The 20,742-nt window shown below is 54.1% G+C and overlaps 2 protein-coding genes and 1 long non-coding RNA gene across 3 annotated transcripts in view; all 3 read right to left on the bottom strand.

Moving 5' to 3' along the window:
• Nucleotides 1–8,947, bottom strand: part of LOC116819726 (dual specificity tyrosine-phosphorylation-regulated kinase 1B-like) — a 32,980-nt gene extending 24,033 nt beyond the window's left edge. The window contains exon 1 of the mRNA XM_032771695.2: nt 8,895–8,947. The gene's annotated coding sequence lies outside the window, so the exon portion shown is untranslated. The remainder of the gene's footprint in view (nt 1–8,894) is intronic.
• The window catches only part of LOC142047541 (uncharacterized), a 403,753-nt gene that overhangs the window by 260,838 nt on the left and 122,173 nt on the right, over nt 1–20,742 (bottom strand). The window lies entirely within an intron of this gene.
• On the bottom strand, nt 11,703–15,776 carry FBL (fibrillarin). Its single transcript, XM_032771705.1, has 9 exons — nt 15,693–15,776; nt 15,142–15,216; nt 14,464–14,640; nt 14,007–14,101; nt 13,592–13,762; nt 13,262–13,394; nt 12,810–12,922; nt 12,121–12,266; nt 11,703–11,925 (listed from the first exon to the last, which is right to left on the bottom strand). The coding sequence occupies exons 1-9, from the start codon at nt 15,700–15,702 to the stop codon at nt 11,901–11,903; spliced, it is 945 nt and encodes a 314-aa protein (XP_032627596.1). The 5' UTR covers nt 15,703–15,776; the 3' UTR covers nt 11,703–11,900.

Genomic DNA, 20,742 nt, shown 5'->3' with positions numbered 1-20,742 from the left:
GATCAGACCCAGGGGACCTGTCAAGTTCAGTGTCTTGTGAGAGCCCAGGGGGCCTATCTAATCTGGTATCCTGTCTCCAGAAAGTGATCCGTACCAGGAGCTTCAGAGGAAATGGCATGAAACACCCCACTGCTGTCAGCAATGGGATAACCTCACTCCAGAGGTTCCCTCCTCAGCTAGAGGTCTGAATTGGAGGATTATATCCCTCTTCCAGAACTCTTGGATTGTTTTAGGGAGTCACAGTATTGATTATAACTGCCCTAGCTAGTCTTGTTAGTCACAACAATGACTAATCCCTTTTTATCTAGATAGAACACATAGGTCTCCTAGCTAGCTCTTTCCATTCACAGACCTCAAAGCACTTCACAAACCAGTATCGTCATCCCCTTTTCACAGAGAAGGAAACTGAGGCACAAGGAGGGAAGTATCTTAAATGCTCATATCGCCCGCCCATCACCGCTGTATCTGTGCACCTCACAATCTTTAATGTATTTATCTCATAACATACATGCGGTAGGACAGCACTATCACCCCCTTTGTACACTGGGGGAAACTTAAAGTCGGAGAGACTCAGGCTCGCGGGGCTCGGGCTGTGGGGATGTTTCACTGCTTTGTAGACTTCTGGGCTCGGGCTGGAGCAGGAGGGTCCCAGAGACATGGAGAAAAATGATACACAGGGAGAAGAGAGGACGCCAAACAACACTCTCAGGCTGCTGATTCTGAGATACTCTGTTACAAGCGACTCATAGGTCTGGTCTACAAGCTGGGGGGGATCAATCTAAGATATGTCAACTTCAGCTACGCTATTCTCGTAGCTTACCTCATGTCCTCGCGACGCGGGATCGACAGCTGCAGCTCACCCGTTGACTCCACCTCTCACCCTGGTGGAGTTTCAGAGTCAACGGGGAGCGTGTTCAGGGATCGATGTATCGTGTCTCATCTAGACACGATACATCAATCCCCGACAGATCGATCACTACCCGCCAATACAGTGGGGTAGTGTAGACATACCCATAGTCTTTAAGGGACTAACACGATCATCTAATCTGACCTCCTGCACATTGCTGGTTGCAGAATCTCACTCATCCACTCCTGTAATAGACCCATAACCTCTGGATGAGTTACTGAAGCCCTCAAATCATGATTTAAAGACTCAATTTTCTGTACTGCCTTAGGCCTTGGTTACACTGGCACTTTACAGTGCTGCAACTTTCTCACTCAGGGGTGTGAAAAAACACCCCCGAGCGCAGCAAGTTACAGCGCTGTAAAGCGCCAGTGTGAGCGTGGCTCCCAGCGCTGTAAGCTAATCCCCACGGGGAGGTAGAGTACCTGCAGTGCTGGGAGAGCTCTCTCCCAGAGCTGGCGCCGCAACCATACTCGCACTTCAAAGTGCTGCTGCGGGAGCGCTCCTGCGGCAGCGCTTTGAAGTTGCAAGTGTAGCCATACCCCCAGTTACAGACCAGGCCTCCACCACGCTAGGTGCTGCATACACCAAACAAGGTTACAGTCTGAGTATTCATGCCAACCTCTAGATAGCAGTTATTCAATATATTAGCTCCCATCACCTTCACCACCACCAAAACTATAGTCTCTGGCTGCAGGATGGGAGCAGCCTGCCTCTGCTAGTGCTCAGATCTTTGCCAACAGAAGCAGAATGAAACTGACCCAAATCTTGTCAGTTTCACAGCTGTTCAACCATCCCGGTGATTCTGACCAGAGTCTGGCTCCTTCCGTTCTGTGGCAGCCTGGCAGAGCTATAAGCAGCAGCACAGGCACCCGAGCATGGCTGCCTGCCTGCAGATGCAGGAAGACAGCACTGCATTGTCAGCTTCACCACTGGAAGGTTTAACTTCCCAGCCACAAGGGCCAGAAACTATTTTCCTGAAAGCTTAGAATCTGCAGGAATCAGTGACATTTTCCAGGATTAGGAAGTACCTGAAAACTGGGGGATAATTATAATAGGACAAATCCCATCCCCACAGGATATAAAAAGCCCCCTATGCAGCAACGAGGGGGAAATGACGCAAGGTCGGGGGTTCACTGGAAAGGGGGAAATGTAATTGTCACCATTTGCAATCCCCTGATAAGCTGTGACCCAGGACAGGAGGGAAAATGAACTGTTTTACTGTGTCTGTCTCTTGCAAAGCGCTTCAACCCACCCTGGCAAAGCACAGCGCCTGGATCTCCTGGCAAAGGGCCATGTCTGCACTTTGCTTCTAGGTCAGAGGCTGCAAAGTAAAACCTGGCCATTGCCAGGGCAGGATGGGCACTTGGGAATGTGATCAAGCCCCATTACCCAAAGGGCAGATCCCCATTCTGGGCCCCTGCCGCCCCAGCTTGAGGGACACCTGCCACTTGCTGGGACCGGGCGGCTGCAACCCGGATGCCCTGACAGCAGATCTAGGGAACGCCTGCCTCTGAGTCGCCTCCGTGCAACAGTCCTCTGCCATGGCAACAGGCTCCCCATTGGCCATTCGGAATCCCCGGGAGCCAATGGGGAAGCAGCTCGTGTTGCTAGGCTCTCTGGGATGCAGAGGGGACGATTATGCCCAAACAAAGCGTGAAACAGGAGCAGGACAGAGAGGCTCCAAAAATACCCGCCTAGGAAGAGCCAGATCTCCTTCCAGGAACACAGGGCTATAAATAATCCACTCCCTGCTCAGCCGGCTGCCCCGGAGACAGCGGGGCCCAGACCGTTGGCAATGGGCCACAGAGGGCTAAAGGCAGTGCCTGCTCCTCCGGGAGCGCAGCGCCACCCAGGCACAAGCAGGAAAGAGCACTGGAGGTGAGGCACAGGATGACAGCACCGCCTCTCCCTCCCACATGCCACCATGAAGCAGTTCACACAGGCCTGGGGTTGGCACTGCTCAACTTCTTTCAAGTGCCTCCAACACTCACATGTCACACCGGGGCATGGGGCGGGGTGTGCAATCCAGCTCCCCCCACCACATGATCCATTCTGGGGATCCCCAGCCATTCCCCGATGTTCACAACCAGGGCAGTGCCTTGCTATGGCACCCCAGGCGCCTGCCACCACCAGGTCTGAGCGCCCAGAGCTGCAGGGCACTCGGGAGTGCAGAACTCAGCCACTCGCTCACTTAAAAGGATATGGTCATTGTGCTGTCCCAGCTCCTTGGGCACTTCTAGGTCCTGGTCTCTTCCCAGGAAAAAGGATCATGAAGCAAGAGTCTCTGCACTGTCAGCCCCCCTCTCCTGCCACCATGGCTGCAAAGTCTCAGTGCCAGGGCATACGTAACTCACAGCAGGAAGCCTGCAAGTTCCCTGTCAAGGCTGCACTTTAGAGAAAGCCCCAAGCTGCTGAAAGATTCAGAAATGCCCACTGGTGAGTGGGTGTTACAGCTCCCTCTCTGCACTCAATCCACAGAGGCTCCAAGTCTGTGACTGCTTAAGGAGCCCTGGCTCTAGCTCTGCTGTAGCTGCTCACACATCTAGTTCTGGAGGTCCCCAGTTCAAACCCCAGGGTGGCGGCCCACACACACACAGGCAGGGCACCTTAACTCTGCCCCCATCTGAAACTGAGCACCACCAGAAACTTTTACCCTTCCTACAAAAGTAACTGTTGAGGGAAGAGCTCCAGGGGTCAGTGTGGCATCTGCTCAGAGGCCATCAGAAGAGAACATGTTATTGCTATTAATTTTGCGGAGGGTGCATAGCATGATGATGGGCTGCAGTATAAAACTAGAAAGGCAGGTGTGTCCAAGAGGAAAGATTTATGAGAGATTAGAGAGGCACACCAGAGCAGTATAAAGTGTGGGTGTGCCCCCCTTCACCTTTCTCACAACACAGACAGGCAATCTGGCTAAAAGGCAAATGCAGTGACCCTTTAAGCAGTTTGTGAGCCCTCTAGCAGTGCTCACCATGTTGCATGCCAGAAGCCAGCCAGAGCAGCAGTACTTATGTTAGGTAGGCTTTGCAAGCCTGTGTGTGTGGGTAATGAGCAGGGTTATTTAGGACCGAGCCAGGCTTGTGTGGATTCTTCATATTATTGCTGGGGAGGCAAAAGATAGAGCAAGCTGATTAAAGGAAAAGCTGTTTTTTGTATACACAATGCTGTTCACCTGCGGAACTCACAGCCGCAAGAGAGGGGCCAGGACTGAGAAAAGTATTAGGAATGGGGCTGAATAATGAAAACATCAGAATTATATTACATGGGATTTTTTAAAAATAAGGGATATAAAAGCTGCTGCTTTGAGACATAAACCATCCTTCCTGGGGGTGAGGAGGCAGGATCCTGCCATGGTTCAGCACTGCACTTATTACTGTGGTAGGCCTAGAAGGCCAGGTCACAGCCCAGGCCCCATTGTGCTGGGTGCGCTATATTATTATTTATTAGGTGTATTATGGTAGTGCCTATGCCTATGAACCCCCAGCAAGGACAAGGCTCCCACTGTGCTAGGTGCTGTCCATTATTATTAGCTGTATTAGGGTAGTGCCTAGGAACTCCCAGCATAGACAAGGCTCCCCTGCACTAGATGCTGTACATTAGTATTTATTAGGTGTATTACGGCACTGCTTGGGAACCCCAGTCATGGACCTCACTGTGCTGGGTGCAGCACATTATTTATCAGATGGTACTGTAATCCACCTAAGAGCCCTACTAATAGACCAGGACACTACTGGGCCAGGAACTGTACGTTATTGTTTTGTTAGGTGTATTACGGCAGCGTCTAAGTGTATTATGGTAGGGTCAAAGTGCCCCAGTCATGAAGCAGATTTTCCTTGTGCTAGGTGCTGTACAGACACAGATTCAATGGACAGTCTCTGCCCCAAACAGCTTCCAATCAGTTCCTGGGTACCTGTCCATCACACAGGCTTGTTTCATTAGGAAGTATTACCCCCTCCGTGACGGACAGACATGGCTCTCCCAGGGCAGCCCGTGTGGGCATAGTTAAAATGCTCTGGGTGGCCCCAGCATGCATCTGCCACCTGGGATGGGTTCAGACACCCATCATCACCTCCTCCTGGCCCAGCTAATGGCACTGACACGCTCAGGAACAGGCTACACTCCAGCCTGAGCAGGATGGGGCCATGGCTCAGGGCACTACAAACACCGCAGTATGGGCCGTCCATGAGGCTGCCCTACAGCACTTTGAAGGGGTCTCTGTCTATCTTATGTACTTACATGGCTCGCACCACAACAGGATCTGAGTGACATTATCCACCTGATACAGGTGGGGAAACTGAGGCACAAAGCAGCTAAATGACTTGCCCAAGGCCACGCAGGGAGACTGTGGTGGAGCAGAGAACTGAACCTGGGTCTCCCATGTCCTTGGCTAGTGCTCTAAGGACTGGGATGGCTGCCCTCTCAGAGCAGGAGACTCTAGGAACTCCAGGGTCATTAAACTAGGAAAGCCCCTGACTGTCACTTCCCACACTGAGACAGAATGATCCCCTTCCAACTAAGTCTTAACACGAACAAACAGATAGCTACTGTTATTCCAGGAGTCCCTTCCTCCTTCTACCCCAGGGAAACAAGGAAAGGGAGATGGCCAGGAAATAGAGGTGGGCCCACTGGGGGAACCGGCAGGAGAGATGGGGACAGACCCACTGGGTAGGAGAGGAAATGGCAGAGGGCAGGCACACGGAGTGGGGCAGGCGGGACAGAGAAACTCACAAGGGGCTGGCCCATAGGGAGGGGAGGAAATTAACACTCAAGTTTATATCAAGGCTATAAGTTCTGGAGTAGCTATTGACCTGATCAGTTCACCAAAGCAATGGCAAACCCAGCAGACCCTGAGGAAGGGAGACACCCCGAGACCAGAGACCAGCCGCGAGACATAGGATCTCCAGCGGTGCCAAAGCTCCAAACTCACACAGATGCCCTCCCACAGGCAGCACCTCAGAGTCAAGGAGCCCAGCGTGATCAGAACTGAATCAAACAGTCTTTTGCTCTCCCCACTCCCCTGGGAGCAACACTCTCCAAACTCTGCTAGGAAACAAACTGGAATGACTATACTCATATGTGCATGTAAAGGTGCCCTGCAAAAAGCACCAACGGCCGCAGCATCTTCCAGCATCTGTGCAGCCAGAGTGGGGCCCACAATCCCCAGAACCATATTTCTGTTTGACTCTGGAAAACGGCTCTTCACCACTCATTTCTATTGGGAGACTATGGACAACTGGAGAACTGGCTGGTGGGTAACTGCACAGACACTCAAGCCTGGTCTACACTAGAGTTAGGTTGACAGAAGGCAGCTTACGTTGAACTAACTCTGTTAAGTGTCTACACTAAAATGTAGCTCCCACCAACATCACTCGCCCACTACACCGACTTAACTCCATCTCCACAAGAGGAGTAGTGCTTAGGTTGATGTAGTTAGGTAGATGTGGTATTGCTTACATCGACTGTTGCTGCCTTTCAGAAACTGTCCCGCAATGCCCCACACTGGCAGTTAAATTGATGCAAGTGCTCCTAGTGAGGGAACACACCGCCAACCCAAGACGCGTAGTGTGGACGTGTAAAACTGATTCAATTACTGCAGGGGCTGTACGTGGATGTAACTTATTTTGTAGCACAGACTTGCCCTCAGTATGGGAAACCGAGGGCAAGCCTACATTTAAAATGCTGCAGCTATGCCCCTCGGTTCAGATCCCCCCATCACATCACCACACAGAACCTGTCCAGATCAGATCCCCTCCATCCCAGACCTGCCCAGAGCCCCTCACCCTAGATCCATACCACAAAGTCTCTGTTCAAACTTGGATTCACCCTAACTCAGATCTGCATCACTCCAATGCAGATATTCCCACAAAGCACCAGGCGAAAACAATTCCCCCTCCCCCGATGCCCCTGTAGAGTGCAGGCCTCACCCCAGACACACACACAAACCCAAAAGCAAAAACTCCACCCAGACCAAGATCACCTCTCAAAGCTTGGGGAGAGAGTGAAAGTGGGGAAGGTAGAGCTACGGGGCGATACCTGGGATGGTGTAGGGCCAGGGCACGAAAAGAGCTGTCAGGATTAGATAGGGAAGTGAGATGAGAGGGACTCCAGGTTCCCAGAAGTGGGAAGGGGCCAGGTTCCTTGGAGTGGAACAGGAATGGGCTGCATAATTTGGGGGGTGGGCACGGATTGGGATAGGCCCCTAAGCAGCATATAGAAGTAGTTTTCTAGGAGGTACCATGGAAGATCAAGAGTGCTACCAAAACGGTAAGGGGGAAAAAAAATTAGAGTCTGCAGACAGAATCAGGAGAGAGTTTTCAAGTGGTAATAGATGTGATGGGGAGGAAGGAGGGGGCAGTTTCCAGGCAGGACCAGAAGAGAAAGGAGTTTCCATGTGCTTTTGCGGGGTGACAAATGTAACAGGGTTCCCAGGGTCCAGACATCAGGGATACCCATGTGGGGCTAGGGTTCTCATGGGGCATGTGCAGGGTGATATTGGGGGGCGGGGAGTAGAAAAATGCAATGGGTAGAGACTCCAGGTGGGTCCCGATGCTCATAGATAAGTTCATAGATTATTAGGGTTGGAAGGGACCTCAGGAGATCATCTAGTCCAACCCCCTGCTCAAAGCAGGACTAATCCCCAACTGGCCCCTTCAAGGATTGAACTCAGAACCTTGGGCTTAAGCAGGCCAATACTCAAACCACTGAGCTATCCCTCCCCTCTCCTCCCCAAGACAGTTCCAGGCAGGTGTCTGGGAGTGGGGCTCCTGTGGGGGATTTTTCAGGTGACATTCAGCGAAAACAATGCTTTGTAAGAGGAGGTGGGGCTGGAGTTTCTGGGTGAAGTACAGGGTGTTCCCAGAGGTCATGGGGGGTTGCCAAGTGGCCAATTCAGGAGCAGCTACAGCAGGCAGAGGCCTATGGAGAAGAGGGAAGTTACTTCCTGGGCAGTGAGTTCCAGGGCAGGTGCAATGGGGCAACAGAGGGTCACTATCCGGGTGATGGGATCCAGGGCCAGGTACAAATACAGTGGGCCAAGGGCTCTGGGGCAAGATGCAAGGGCTCATTTTCTTTATAGTGGGTTCCAAGACAGGTAGAGCAGAACAGGGGTAGACTGATTTCTGAGGCAGGTTAGATCCTGGAGGGTCAGCTCCCAGGTAGGAAGAGCAAGATCCGGTAGAGCTGAATAGTTTCAGAGCGAGCAGGCTTTCAAGTGCAGCATCCAGGGTACATACAGCAGGCCAGGGTAAGGAATTCATTCCCAGGAGATTTGGGGGTGGGGGAGGAGGTCTATGCTCCCTACAGCAGAGTGGTGCCAGACAGATGAGGCTCCAAGCAGGGAGCAGGGACCCTGGATGATCTCTCCTGTGGCAGCATCCCTGGCAGGGGAGGGGTCCAGGACAGGGTTTCTGGCGGGACCAAGGGAAGGGATTGATTCTGGGCCAGGCAGGGGTACTGGGGGACAGAGGGTCGGGTCCGAGGCAAAAGAGGCAGGGGACAGAGGTGTGGCATTCTGGACAGCGGGTCTCCGCCCAGGGACTGGTGCCAGGCCCGTCTCACTTGTGGCAGCAGCCCTGACAGAAGGGGATTCAGGGTGGGGACAAACAGAGAAAAAGTCATCCCGGGGGACACAGGGCGTCAAACTGAATGCGCGGGGGGGGGCAGTTTCCCGTTGGGGTTCCTGGGGGCCGCTGCTCTCGTGAGAAGAGGGATGGAGGGGAGGGAAGGATCCCAGGCTGAGAAGGAAGGAAGTTGGGGCTGCCAGGCACAGGGGCACGGGCCGGTCCCGAGCGGCGAGGGGCCGGGTCGGATCTCGGGGGCGGGGGAAGGCGAAGGAACCGGGGCCGGTTCAGACCCCAGGAGGACGTGGGAGGAGCCGGGACGAGTCCCGGAGGCAGGGGGAGGGGCCAGTCCCGAGCGAGGTCGGGCCCCGGGGCCGGTTCAGATCCCGGGGGCGGGTCCCGGGCGGGAGGGTCGCGGCCGGTCTCACCTGCGGCAGCGGCCCTGGCGGGGGGTCTCTGGCGGGCCCGCCGGCGCGGCGGAGGCGGGTCCGCGTCCCGTCCCGCTGCGGCGGCGCCCCCCGGCGGCGGGTCCCGGTCCGGTCGGCGGCTCTCGCGCCGCCCCGGGATTCCCAGTATCCAACAAAAAATGGCGACCACAACAAACCGCCGCCGCCGCCAGGGCACCGCGCATGCCCCGCGCCGGCCGCCCACGTGATCCGGGCCTACCAGAGGGGCGTGCGCACGCGCGCGGCCGGCAGCCCACGTGATGAGACTGACCAGAATGAATCTACGCATGCGTATTATGGAACGAGCGCGTGACCAAAATCAGCGGGGTGAAATGCGCATGCGGAATGACCCTGAGAAGTGACTGAGGAGCCGTTTGATAGTGTCATAAATTATCGCCGGCGCTACTGCCTCATTGGCTCTGAAGTACCACATGACCGCTTCTGGCGGTGCGCAGGCGCATTCCCGCCCAGGGCACGCGCCATCACGTGACCTTACTCTCCCGCACGCAAGCCACAGGCGCCGGTGGGGGAGCCGCGAACACGGCATGCGCATCCCCAGCCAATCAGGGGATTCAACGGGCAGCCCCACCCCTTTTCTGAAGGGTAGCCAGGGCGTTTCCTCCTCACTATGACCCCGCCCATCTGCAATAGACCACGCCCCATTCGCCTAGGCCCGCCCCTTAATGACCTGCCCCCGCGTGGCTGACCCTGGCCCCAGCAGAATTCACCCATTAACCCCGCCCCCTGCCCATCCCCCCAGCCTTGGGGACCACCTAATGGCAGGGTCCCCTCCCCCTCCAACAGTCCCAGCCATAACCCATTTCGGGGGTGCCAAGGGTCCAGTCTCACAATCCAAACACCCGTACCCCACCCTGCCTCTCCCGCTGGGCCCGCCCATGCCACGCCCCTTCTGAGGCCCCACCCCCTACACACACTCTCCCCCACCCTCACTGGGCTGGGATAGGGATGGGGTGCAGGCTCTGAGCTGGGGCCCAGAGATTTGCAGGTTGGGAGGGGGCTCTAGGCTGAGCCTGGGGGAGGGAGTTAGGGTGAAGGCTCTCGAAGGGAGGTTGGGTGCAGGACCGGACTGGGGCAAGGGCACAGGATGGGGTTCAGGGTGCAGGCTCCAGCCCAAAGGTGCTTACCACCTGTGGCTCCCACAAGCGACATGTCCAACGTGAGGCCATAGGCTCGGGCCAGCCCGGTGACGGCATGCCTCCCCTGCCTGCAGACAGTGCCCCACTGGTCCCACTGGCCACGGTGCCCCGTTCCCAGCCCATGGGATCTGCTGAGCTGGCACTTGGGGCAGCATGAAGAGAGCCCCTGGCCACCCCTGCACCTAGGACAGCGGTTTTCAAACTTTTTCTCTGGCAACCCCGCTGAAGATATTTATTAATGCCTGCAACCCAATGGATGAGGGGTTTGGGGTATGGGAAGGGCTCAGGGCTGGGGCAGAGGATTGGGGTATAGGAAGGGGGGTCAAGGCTCTGAGGTGGGCATCAGGTCCCAGGGGCAGGGACAGGGAATGGGTCGGGTCCCGGGCAGGGAGAGGCCAAGGATACAGGACTGGGTCAGGACCAGTCCTGAGCAGGAGGGTCACGGCCGGTCTCACCTGCAGCGGGGGTGCTGGCAGGCCCGGCCTAGGCGGAGGCAGGTCCCAGTCCCGTCCCGCTGCAGGCGGCACCCCCCAGCGGCAGGTCTCAGTCCAGTCAAGCAGCTCCTGCATATGCCCTGGGATTTCCCAGTAATGCAACAAATAAGGGTGACCACAACAAACTGCTGCCTCCACCAGGGCACCGCGCATGCGCTGTGCCAGCCAGCCATGCGATCCGTGGCTAGCAGAGCGGTGTGCGCACACGCCCAGCCTGCAGCCCATGTGATGAGACTGACCAGAATGAATCTACACAAGGTTCTGGGCTGGGACCAGGGACGAAGGGTTTTGAGTGCAGGAAGGGGCTCGGGGTTTAGAGGGGGCTCAGGATTGGGGCACAGGCTCACCTCGGATGGCAGGATGCTAAGGCAGGATTCCTGCCTGTCCTGGCACTGCAGATCACGCTGCGCCCCAGCAGTCAGCAGCAGGTCTGGCTCCTAGGCAGAGATGCCCAAGCGATTCCAGTGGCTCTCGCTTGCAGGCACCGCCCCAACCCATGGCTTCCCTGCCTAGCAGTCAGACCTGCTGCTGGCCACTTCCAGGGCACAGCGTGATGTCAGAACAGGTAAGGACTAGCCTGCCTTAGCCAAGCAGCACCGCCAACAAGACTTTTAACAGCCCGGTCAGCAATACTGACCAGAGCCACCGCGACCCAGGGCCTTACATTCCACGACCCAGACCCGCAGTTTGAAAACCACTGGCCTAGCCTGCAAGGACATGCTGCCACTTCTGGGAGCAGGATAGAGCCAGGGAACCTGTCTTTCCCCAGCTAGACAGCCAGACTTTTAGCAGCCTAAAATCTCCCAGATGGGCTTCAGTAGCATCCAGACAATCAAGCCTGATTCTGGGAGACTCCCAGTGAAACCAGGACGGTTGGCAACCCTACCCTCCCCCACTTTGGAGAGATCAAGGAACAGGCCCCTGGCTTCCCCCAGGGATACTCCCCCAAGGGCTGGGGCAGTCGCCTCCCCTCCAGGCCAAACCCACATCCATCCCCTGCAGGCACTGAGCTTCCCCAGGCCGACAGTCACCCTCAGGGTTGGAGGGGAGCCGGGCAAATGGCCCAGGTGGAAGCCACTGAATATAGGGTCACTACCCATGCGTGTGACCTGCCTGCCCAGCACACACAAACCTGTGGCTACTATTTTCCCATATTTTAATAAAAATACATCTGGAGAAGAAAAAAAAATCCACAAAGCTGAACAAAAATGAGTCCCGGGGGAGAGGTAGGGTGGGCAGCAAGACGACCCCACACCCAGGGAGCACTCCCAGGCCCAATGCCAGCAGATGATAGAATCCGGCCTGGTAGCCCAGTGAAAAGGAGCTCCAAGGAGACGCTACTTCTTCTGTTTGGGAGGAGGTCTGGAAGAGAAAGACAAGGGTTAGATCCACGCTCTGAGCAGAGCTATCTCCCAGCCCCACAGGGCAAACTTTTACCCACCATGCCTGCATGCACGTTCCCATTAGGGGGTACACGGATACCCCCAATCCCTCTGCTGGGCAAACCCAGCCATTCTCTCCTCCCTAACCCCACCTCTCACATAGACGTAGTCGTACCTGTAAATCCCCACCACCACAGCATGGTCTCGCTCGTAGGGCTCCAGCGTCAGCTGCTCCTGGGGTTTCATGTTCTCCTGCTGCATCTTCTTCACCTCAGAGGCAAAGACAGCCTCAGGCGCCGCTGTGGAATCGATGCAGTTGGCCTGAAAAGAAGCAGTGAGCAGCTAAGCAGCTTTCCCCTCCTCTGCGAGCGATTCTGTCCCTGGGTATCCCCTCCCACTGCCGAAAGTTGCTTCCCTGACAGCCCTGAACCTGCCCCACAGCTGAGCCCCCTCCTTCAGGGACACAGAGGGTCCTCCAGTTGAGGGCTTGGAGGGACCAGCTCTGGCCCAGGAGATCCAGCAGACCTCCACAAGAGACAACGTCCGCGCATAGTTCCTGCAAGCCATGGGGATCCAGCTTGGGCCAGAGGAGACAGCCTATGCCCCCTCCCGCCCCAAAAGACAGCACAATGCACAGGGACTGCAGCCCAGGGGATCCAGCATGGACCCCAAAAATAGATCTCAATGCACGGGACTACAGCACAGGGGAGTTACCCTGTGCTTGTGCAGCACCTTGTGCACCAAACCCCCTGATCCTTGGAGACTACTGGAAAAACTAGGAACAAGTGATGAGGAGGCTCCCAGCCCACGGGTCCCACTCCTGGGGCACTAGGAGGAGTAGCAGCCGGGCCCTGCTGCCGTTACCTTGATGGAGATGACAAAGTGCCCTCCATTCTTCAGGAAGTTGTGAGCGTTTAGGGCCACAATGCGTGACTGGTCAGGCTGGGCCACATCAGCGAAGATCACGTCCACCATCCCTGCAGGGAGAAGAGGGTGGTTTAGATACCTGCCTCCGCCACACCCCCAGCCAGGGGGCAGCGCCAGACCCATCCTCTCAATGCCCTGCAATCCAGCCCGAGCTTGTGGAAGTGGGGAGCATCAGCCCAGGCTCTGTGCGTGGCAGAGAACCTCTCTTCGTAGCTCTCCCCACAGCTGGGGAAAACCATTCTGTGGGGGTTAAAGGACCCTGGGCATGATGGGAGGAACCTCACTCTATAGCCCCCCTTGCTGAGAAAGCCATTTCTATCAGCAAGGGTGGGGATCCTGGCCATGGCGGGGGATCCTCGCTTTGTAACCTGTCCCCCCGCAGCACTCACCAATCAGCATGCGGTACTTGTGCGGGTGCCGCGCATCCTCAATGACAGGGATGATGTTGGTGCGTTTCTTTGCCACGTTGATGAGGTCACGGCCTGAGCGATGGGAGAACTCCACAGCGTAGACCAGACCGTCCTGGGTGTGGCAGAGAGCCGAGGTCAGCCATCTCCCCCAGAGCAGAGCAGCCTCTCTTCTCCCTGCCACCCCACGGCAACCAGGCACTGTCCTCTTTCAGCACAGCTGAGTCAGATCCCCTAGATCTCCTCCTCCCCACCTCCCACCCCGTTACAGACCCAGGCCCAGCAGTGGCTTTGGAGGGAAAGGCTCCTTACCAGCCCCACAATGTCAGAGACGTGCGAGACTGTGGTCCCGGAGGCAGCTCCCAGGTACAGGACCTTGGCTCCCGGCTTGATGTGGATTTGATCAATGCCGCCCAGGATGGCTGCTGCCAGCTTGGAGCGGAAGGGATTCCAGGCGCGGTACTCCACCTTCAGCTCACCGTCCTGTGGAGAGAGCAGTGGGGTCAGAGCTGAGCCACTCAGCTCCCTGGGGGGCTTCCAGCTGGCTGTAAGCATGCTCAATAGCAGCATCCTCCCCCACCCCCCAACGCCCTCCCTGCTGTGACAGCACCAGCTCCTGTCACACAGGAGCTGCCCAGGCAGGCTGGCACCATCAAACCCCCGAATCCTGGCGCAGCCAGTGCTCCCCTGACCCTCCCCCCAACCACGGCCCAGCAAGGCCGCCTACCTCCACGGAGATCCTCTTCTCCCCATACACAGACTCGCCAGGTACCAGATTCTTTGTCACCAGCGCATCCTCCTTCCCCCTGCAGATGAAGACGCCTGGGGTGGGGGGCAAAGAGATGGGAAGCCATCAGAACAGGGGGAGCCCCTTGTCCGAGCTGGGGGAACATGTCCAGCTACGGGAAATAGTCGAACACTCCTGAGAATCATGAAGGGATCTCAGCTGGGCAACCAAGCCATGGTTCAGCTGTGCAACCTCCCAATAGCAGTACTGGAAACACTGGACACTGCCCAGCCCCAGCTGTGCCCCAACCAAGCACGACCCAGCACCTGGTCGTGAACCCCAGCGCCATCCTGCTCCCATTTGGACAGACCACCTTGGCCACATGGTCCCCACTGCTCTGGGGAGGAAGAACTGGTGCATCTCATGCCGCTCCAGCACCCATGGCCTGGCTGGTTACCTTCATGCCTATGGGGTTCCACAGTCACCTTCTTGCCTCCTTTAAACCCTCCTCGGCCACCTCGACCTCCGCCTCCACGGCCGCCCCGGCCTGGCCCACCTCTTCCCCGGAAACCACCGCCGCCTCCTCTTCCTCTGAAGCCTCCATCGCTTCCACCTGGAGATTTAAACCCACCACCTACAAGGGAGAGAGAAGATGGCAGTAACATACATGACCCCTTGTACCAGCGCGCCCACCTTACATGGAAAGGGGCAGGGGGGCACAACAGCTGAACTTTTGGGGACAGGATGTGAAGGGGACCAATGTCGCTCTGAGATGGCACAGGGGGAAGTGACTTAGGCAGGGGTTTGGCCAGGGCACCCCGATAGAGCTGGGGCAGGATACACTCTGGCTGAGGGTAGACTTCGACTGCATGGACAATAACCGCTATGCGAAGACGGCACAGTTCTCCCAGCATTCACTGGACGGGGAGACCCTGAAGACACGGCTGCAACAGTGGGTGCTGCACAGCCAGGCTGGCTGGCTGCTGGGCGGTGCGGAGACAGCGGGAGATGGGGGGAAAGAGAGGGCGCTAGAAACAGCCAGGGAACAGGGCTGGTTCCCTGGTCAGCCACTCCTCCCTGACGTTAAAAGTTCCCCCAGACTTAGTGAGGCCACTAGGGCACACAGGGCACTTACCCCGGCCTCCCCGGAAGCCCCCTCGGCCTCCTCCACGGTCTCCGAATCCACCGCGCCCCCCACGGGGGCTGAAACCTGCAGCCAGGATAGAGAGTTAGAGATGGTGGGGAGCGGGGGGGGGGTGTTGGGGTCCCAACACGCCCCCCCCACACCTCCAAAACCCGAGGAGACAGAGCTCGGCCGCAGCCCAACACCGCTCCCCCCATCACGGCTCTTCCCAGGGATACGCCCCCCGCCACCGTATCCCCCGCTCCGCAGCCCCTCCCAGGGACATGGGGCCCCCACCCACCTGATATTCCACATCCGCCCTGCCCCCCGGCATCTCTCCAGCACCCCCCGTCCTTGCCCCTCCCCTCGGAGACATGATCCCCGCGGCACCCCGCAAATATCTCCCAACCCCCAAAGACAGTGACCCTCCCAGGGACATGGGGCCCCCACCCACCTGATATTCCACATCCGCCCTGCCCCCCGGCATCTCTCCAGCACCCCCCGTCCTTGCCCCTCCCCCGGGCACGCGGAGACCTCCCCCCCACGTGGGCCGCCGCACTCACCCGGCCTCATGCTGCTCCACTAGCGCCGCGAGCCGCCACACAGCGAATGGAGCAACCCGCGCACGCGCAGCCCCGCTCCGGAAGAGCCACCGCCACGCATGCGCACAACAGCTCCGCTCACCCCGGCCGCAGGAGGCACCACGGGAAATGTAGTCTCCGCCGCCGGCGCCTGCGCGCAGCCATCCCGAGCGGCGGCAGGGAGTGTGTGCAAAGTTGTGCGTTGTAGGAATCCCCGTGTCCTGCCCCAGGGCGGGGGCTCAGTGTGGGGCACCGCCCCTCCCCCCTCAGGGCTGATGAGGCCAGGTGGCTGCAAGGGTAATGAGGACTGGAGTGCAAGCCCATAGGTGGGGGGAGACCAAACACCTAGCAAGCTGGGGCACCCTGCGGGATAATAGTGGACTTAATGAGTTTGATAACCTGGGGAACTCCTTGCCACTGTAATTGCAGGTGTAGCTGAGCTCAAAAAAGGCCTGGGTAAGTTATTTGGCTATTAGCCGAGATAGCCAGGGATGCAACCCAGTGCTCCAGGCAACCCTAAACCTCTGACTGCCAGAAACAGGGAGGAAGGGAGGGGTAAATCACTCCAAAATTGCCCTGTGCTGTGCTCTGCCCCTGAAGCTGTGGTAGGGATGAGCCTGTCAGAGACAGGATATCGGGCTAGAGGGATGCTTGGTTTAACCCAGTGTGGTAGCCCTTATGTTCTCATTAATCTGTAAACCCTAGGATTTTGCCCCACAGGAAAGTCAAATTTCATATAAAACAAAAATTTTGAAATGTCTTGCTCCCCACAAGTTGCTTCCATATATTCAATATTTCCCATGAAAAAAATCTGACATGTCCCATGGAATTTTTTTTAATTTATGCAAAACAAATATTTCAAACATTTTAATGCAATAAATTTCCCACAAAAGTAAAAGAAAATCAAAATTTCCTATGAAACATTCCAAATTTTCTCATGGACATTTTTAAAAAAAAAAAATCAAAATCTGTGAAATAAAAATTCCAAAATTTCCCAAAGAAAAAAATTTGCCCCTCAAAATTCAAATTTACCCACCAAACAAAAATTCTGAAATTTTTCATAATTTTTTTAATTAAAAATGTCCTGTAAAACAAACATTCTGAAATTTTTCCTGGAAAAATATCCCCCCCAAAATTTCCAGCAAAACCAAAAGTCTGAAATCTCCCCCACAAAAAAAAAAAAATTCCCATGATATCTTTTTAAATCACAATTTTCTACTAAAAAAACTCTGAAATTTCCAATGGAAAAAATCAATTTTTTTCCAAATTTCCTGCCAAAAAATTCCAAAATTTCCCATGAAAAATATTCCCTCTAAAATTCAAAATTTCCAGTGAAACAAAAATTTACCGTGAAAGGAAAATTGTAAAAAAAAATCAATTTGGGACCTTTGAAACATTATTGTTTCAATAGTGTCACAATGTTTACACTCATTTCATTTCAACTTTTATATTAAAGTATTGCATATAGATTGGAAGTAGATTTTTATCAACGAATGTCTGTAAACATCAATTTCAGAAACAAACAGAAAAATATTTCGATTAATAATAATTGGAAATTTTTAGAGAGGCAACGTAAGATAAAAGCTGCTTGAGACCGTATTAGAGTTTGATTTAAAGCTGTTTACTTTGTGTATGTGGTGTTGACAATTTTTATAAAGCTTTAACTGTTTGAATCTCAATGTCTATTGTCATTAAATAATTGTTGTCTGACATCTTCCCAATCCCCGCATAATTTCCAAGAACTGTGAAAATTTAAATCAGCAAACATTTTAAATATGCTCCCACATGCTCCCCTTCCCCAGCCCATTCATAGGCACCCACTCCGTGGGTGCTCTGGGGCTGGAGCACCCATGGGGAAGGTGTGCTGTACCCACTGGCAGCGCCTTGCCCCAGCTCGCCTCTGCCTCTTCCCCTGAGCATGCTGCAGCTCCGCTTCTCCCCCTGGCTCCCAGCTGGGAGGGGGAACACAGCACGTGGGGGGAAGAGTTGGGGCCAGGATTTGGGGAAGAGGTCCAATAGGGGCAGAGAGGGGAACACCCACCAATGCCGGGAAAAGTTGGCGCCTATGCCTCCTACCAGACTTGGTGAGTGAGCTCAGGCCTTCTGCCCAGTGAGAAGGGGAGTCTCAGGGCTTCAGCAGGAGCAGGCCTAGAGCCCTGAACCCTGGCAGGCACCTCCTGTGGGTCTGGTGCCCTGAGACCCCACTCCCTGCCTCAGGGCAGAAATTTTGAGCTCTAGTAGGCATGCCCTCTTATATGTATTTGATTTCTTTAACCAGCTTTAACTCACTTTCTTTCAACATTTAGATTTTTGATACTAAAGAGGAGAGGGATAATTCAGTTATTTGCACATTGGCCTGCTAAACCCAGGGTTGTGAGTTCAGCTCTTGAGCGGGTCACTTAAGGAACTGGGTTTTTAAAAAAAAAAAAAAAGGTCTGGGGATTAGTCCTGCTTTAAGTAGGGGCTTGGACTAGATGATCTCCTGAGGTCCCTTCCAACCCTGATATTCTGTGTTTGGTAACAGTGTGATTTTGGGATAAGTTCTGAGTTGTATGTTGAGCTGGGCATGTGGCTGGACCTTTGGGATCAGAAGAACCTTTTGTTTGATGAGACTGGTTGTAAAGAACCACTCATCTTTAAATCCAGTGTTTCCAGGGGTGATTCAAAAACTGGAATGCCTGGGGAAACTGCTTTTCTGACTTCTTGTTAGCCAGTGTTGCTGGTTTGGTATATCTCATGGGAGAATAACCTCCAGTTCTGGGGTGTCTCTGCCCCATTTCTCAGCAGTTTGTCCTGACTTTGGTGTTTTCAGCTGTGAGACGGTTACACACATGGACTAAGGATATAAAATAGGGAACAGCAGCAGCATGCCTTTGCCTTTCTCCTTCCCCACCTACGCTGGAAGCAACAAGAACGCTGGAAAGACAAAAGACTTCAACCGAAGAGACTGGCCCAGGTTTAAGGGAAAGAACCTGAGCATTAAGAACTGTAGTAGGGTGAGCAAATTTCTTGACCTAAGTACTGCCTAGTGTAATAAGGTTTAAGATTTAGATCATGCGCTTAGCTTTTATTTTATCTCTACCACTTAGAATCACTTAAAATCTATTTTTCTGTACTTAATAACCCTGTTTTATATTTTACATAAAACTGTGTATTTGGCTTGAAGTGCTTGGGAAAGCTCAGCTCAGGTTACAAAGGCTGGTGCATTGTCCTCTCCACATTGAGGGCAGATGGACTAGGCAATGAATGTAAACTGCTCAGGCTTCTGACCAGGGCAGAACAGCACAGCTCTGGGGTGCAAGGCTGGGAGCGGGGGGATTTGGCTGCTGCCTTTCTCTGTGTGATTCATGAGCGGCTCTGGGAGCATTCGTGCAATCTAGCTAAGTGTAGGGCTCCATATGCTGTTGTGCTGAGTGATAACAGGACCTGGAGGGATTTGCTGCTTGTCACTAGCAAAGCATTGTGAGAGACAGCCCAGGCTGGAGAGTTAAGGGGGAACAGCAGTACCCTATTTCCAAGTTGCACCCCGGGCATCCTGTCACACAGGGTTAGTGGTAGCTCTTGTGCTGAAGGGCTCTGTGTACAGAGGGAAACATGGCTGATGCGACTAGATATATGCACCATGTGGCTTCTTTGCAGACTGTTGTGTGAACTGGGTTTTGTGAAATTGCATCATCAGCACCTTCCCTGTACCCAGCTAGCCAACCTCTCCAGCATGCCCTGGCAAAATGGCCCCAGATTCAGACCCCGTGCTCCATCCCTGCCCTTGAGCTAAGTAGCACTGTTAGGATATAGATATTCAGGCCTGTCTGCAAAGGCCTATACTTCAAGAATTTAGGTGGATTCTTATCACTTAGCTAGTTATAGAGGTATAAAAGAAAGAATCAAAAATCACTGTCTGTCTGTGTAATGGCCTTCTCTTACTGTGACAGTCTGAGGCCTGGTTCTTCAGCTAAGCAGCAGAGGCAGCCATAAGCTGGGAAGTGTACGGTCACATCCTCACATTCCAAACTAGTCACATTGAAATAAGGTGCTATTGGGCTGTTAGGAATACAATCCTGTTCTGATATTCCTCTCGCCTCCAGAGAAAGGGAAGAGCCTAGAAGATGCAAAAGGAAACTTAGTTTGATAGCGTCCTGTCTGGCAAGAACTCACTTCTCAATAGCTATGATGTGAAATCCTCATTTCTTTATTGTTCTTTCACTGTAGTCTCCACTTCCCTATTGTTTGTCTATATAATCTCTGTCTACTTCTGTGATTGTTTCTGTCTGCTATGTAATTAATTTTGTTGGGTGTAAACCAATTAAGGTGGTGGGATATAATTGGTTAAATAACCATGTTACGGTATGTTAGGATTGGTTAGTTAAATTTCAGTAAAATGATTGGTTACGGTATAGCTAAGCAGAACTCAAGGTTTACTATATAGTCTGCAGTCAATCAGGAAGTAAAAGAGGGGGTGGGAACAGGGACTGGGGTTGGGGGTGGAATTGGGATCATGTTTTGCTAAAGGGGGGAATGGGAACAGGGGATGGGAACAGGAACAAGGATCTGTGGGGTCAGAGCTGGGAAGCGGGACACTAAGGAAGGAAACTGGAATTGTGCTTGCTGGAAGTTCACCCCAATAAACATTGAATTGTTTGTCCCTTTGGACTTCGGGTATTGTTGCTCTCTGTTCATGCAAGAAGGACCAGGGAAGTGAGAGGGTGAAGGAATAAGCCCCCTAACAAGCACAATTTCAGGTTCATCTGTCTCTGCATGGGGATTTTGAAAAAAATTAACTCTATAAAGAGAAAATCTGCGGTAATTGGAAAGATGCTTAGGGATATCGCCCCCTAGTGGCAAAGCTATATTTCTGCACAGAATCTTTTCAGTGAGGACGTCTCAGAGGGGTAGCCATGTTAGTCTGGATCTGTAAAAGCAGCAAAGAGTCCTGTGGCACCTTACAGACTAACAGACGTATTGGAGCATGAGCTTTCGTGGGTGAATGCCCACTTCGTCAGATGCATGTGGTGGAAATTTCCAGAGGCAGGGA

Source organism: Chelonoidis abingdonii, chromosome 11 (assembly GCF_003597395.2).
Source record: "Chelonoidis abingdonii isolate Lonesome George chromosome 11, CheloAbing_2.0, whole genome shotgun sequence".
NCBI classification, from domain to species: domain Eukaryota; kingdom Metazoa; phylum Chordata; order Testudines; family Testudinidae; genus Chelonoidis; species Chelonoidis abingdonii.
Note: the sequence above shows the minus strand (reverse complement) of the source record. Positions and strands in the feature narration are given on the sequence as shown.

What these genes read in the sequence shown, in the direction of transcription:
- FBL (XM_032771705.1), bottom strand. An exon ending in GGAACCCCATAGGCATGAAG is followed by an intron (nt 14,102 to 14,463) that starts GTAACCAGCCAG and finishes CCCCCACCCCAG; the next exon opens with GCGTCTTCATCTGCAGGGGG. An exon ending in ACTTTGTCATCTCCATCAAG is followed by an intron (nt 12,267 to 12,809) that starts GTAACGGCAGCA and finishes GCTTCTTTTCAG; the next exon opens with GCCAACTGCATCGATTCCAC.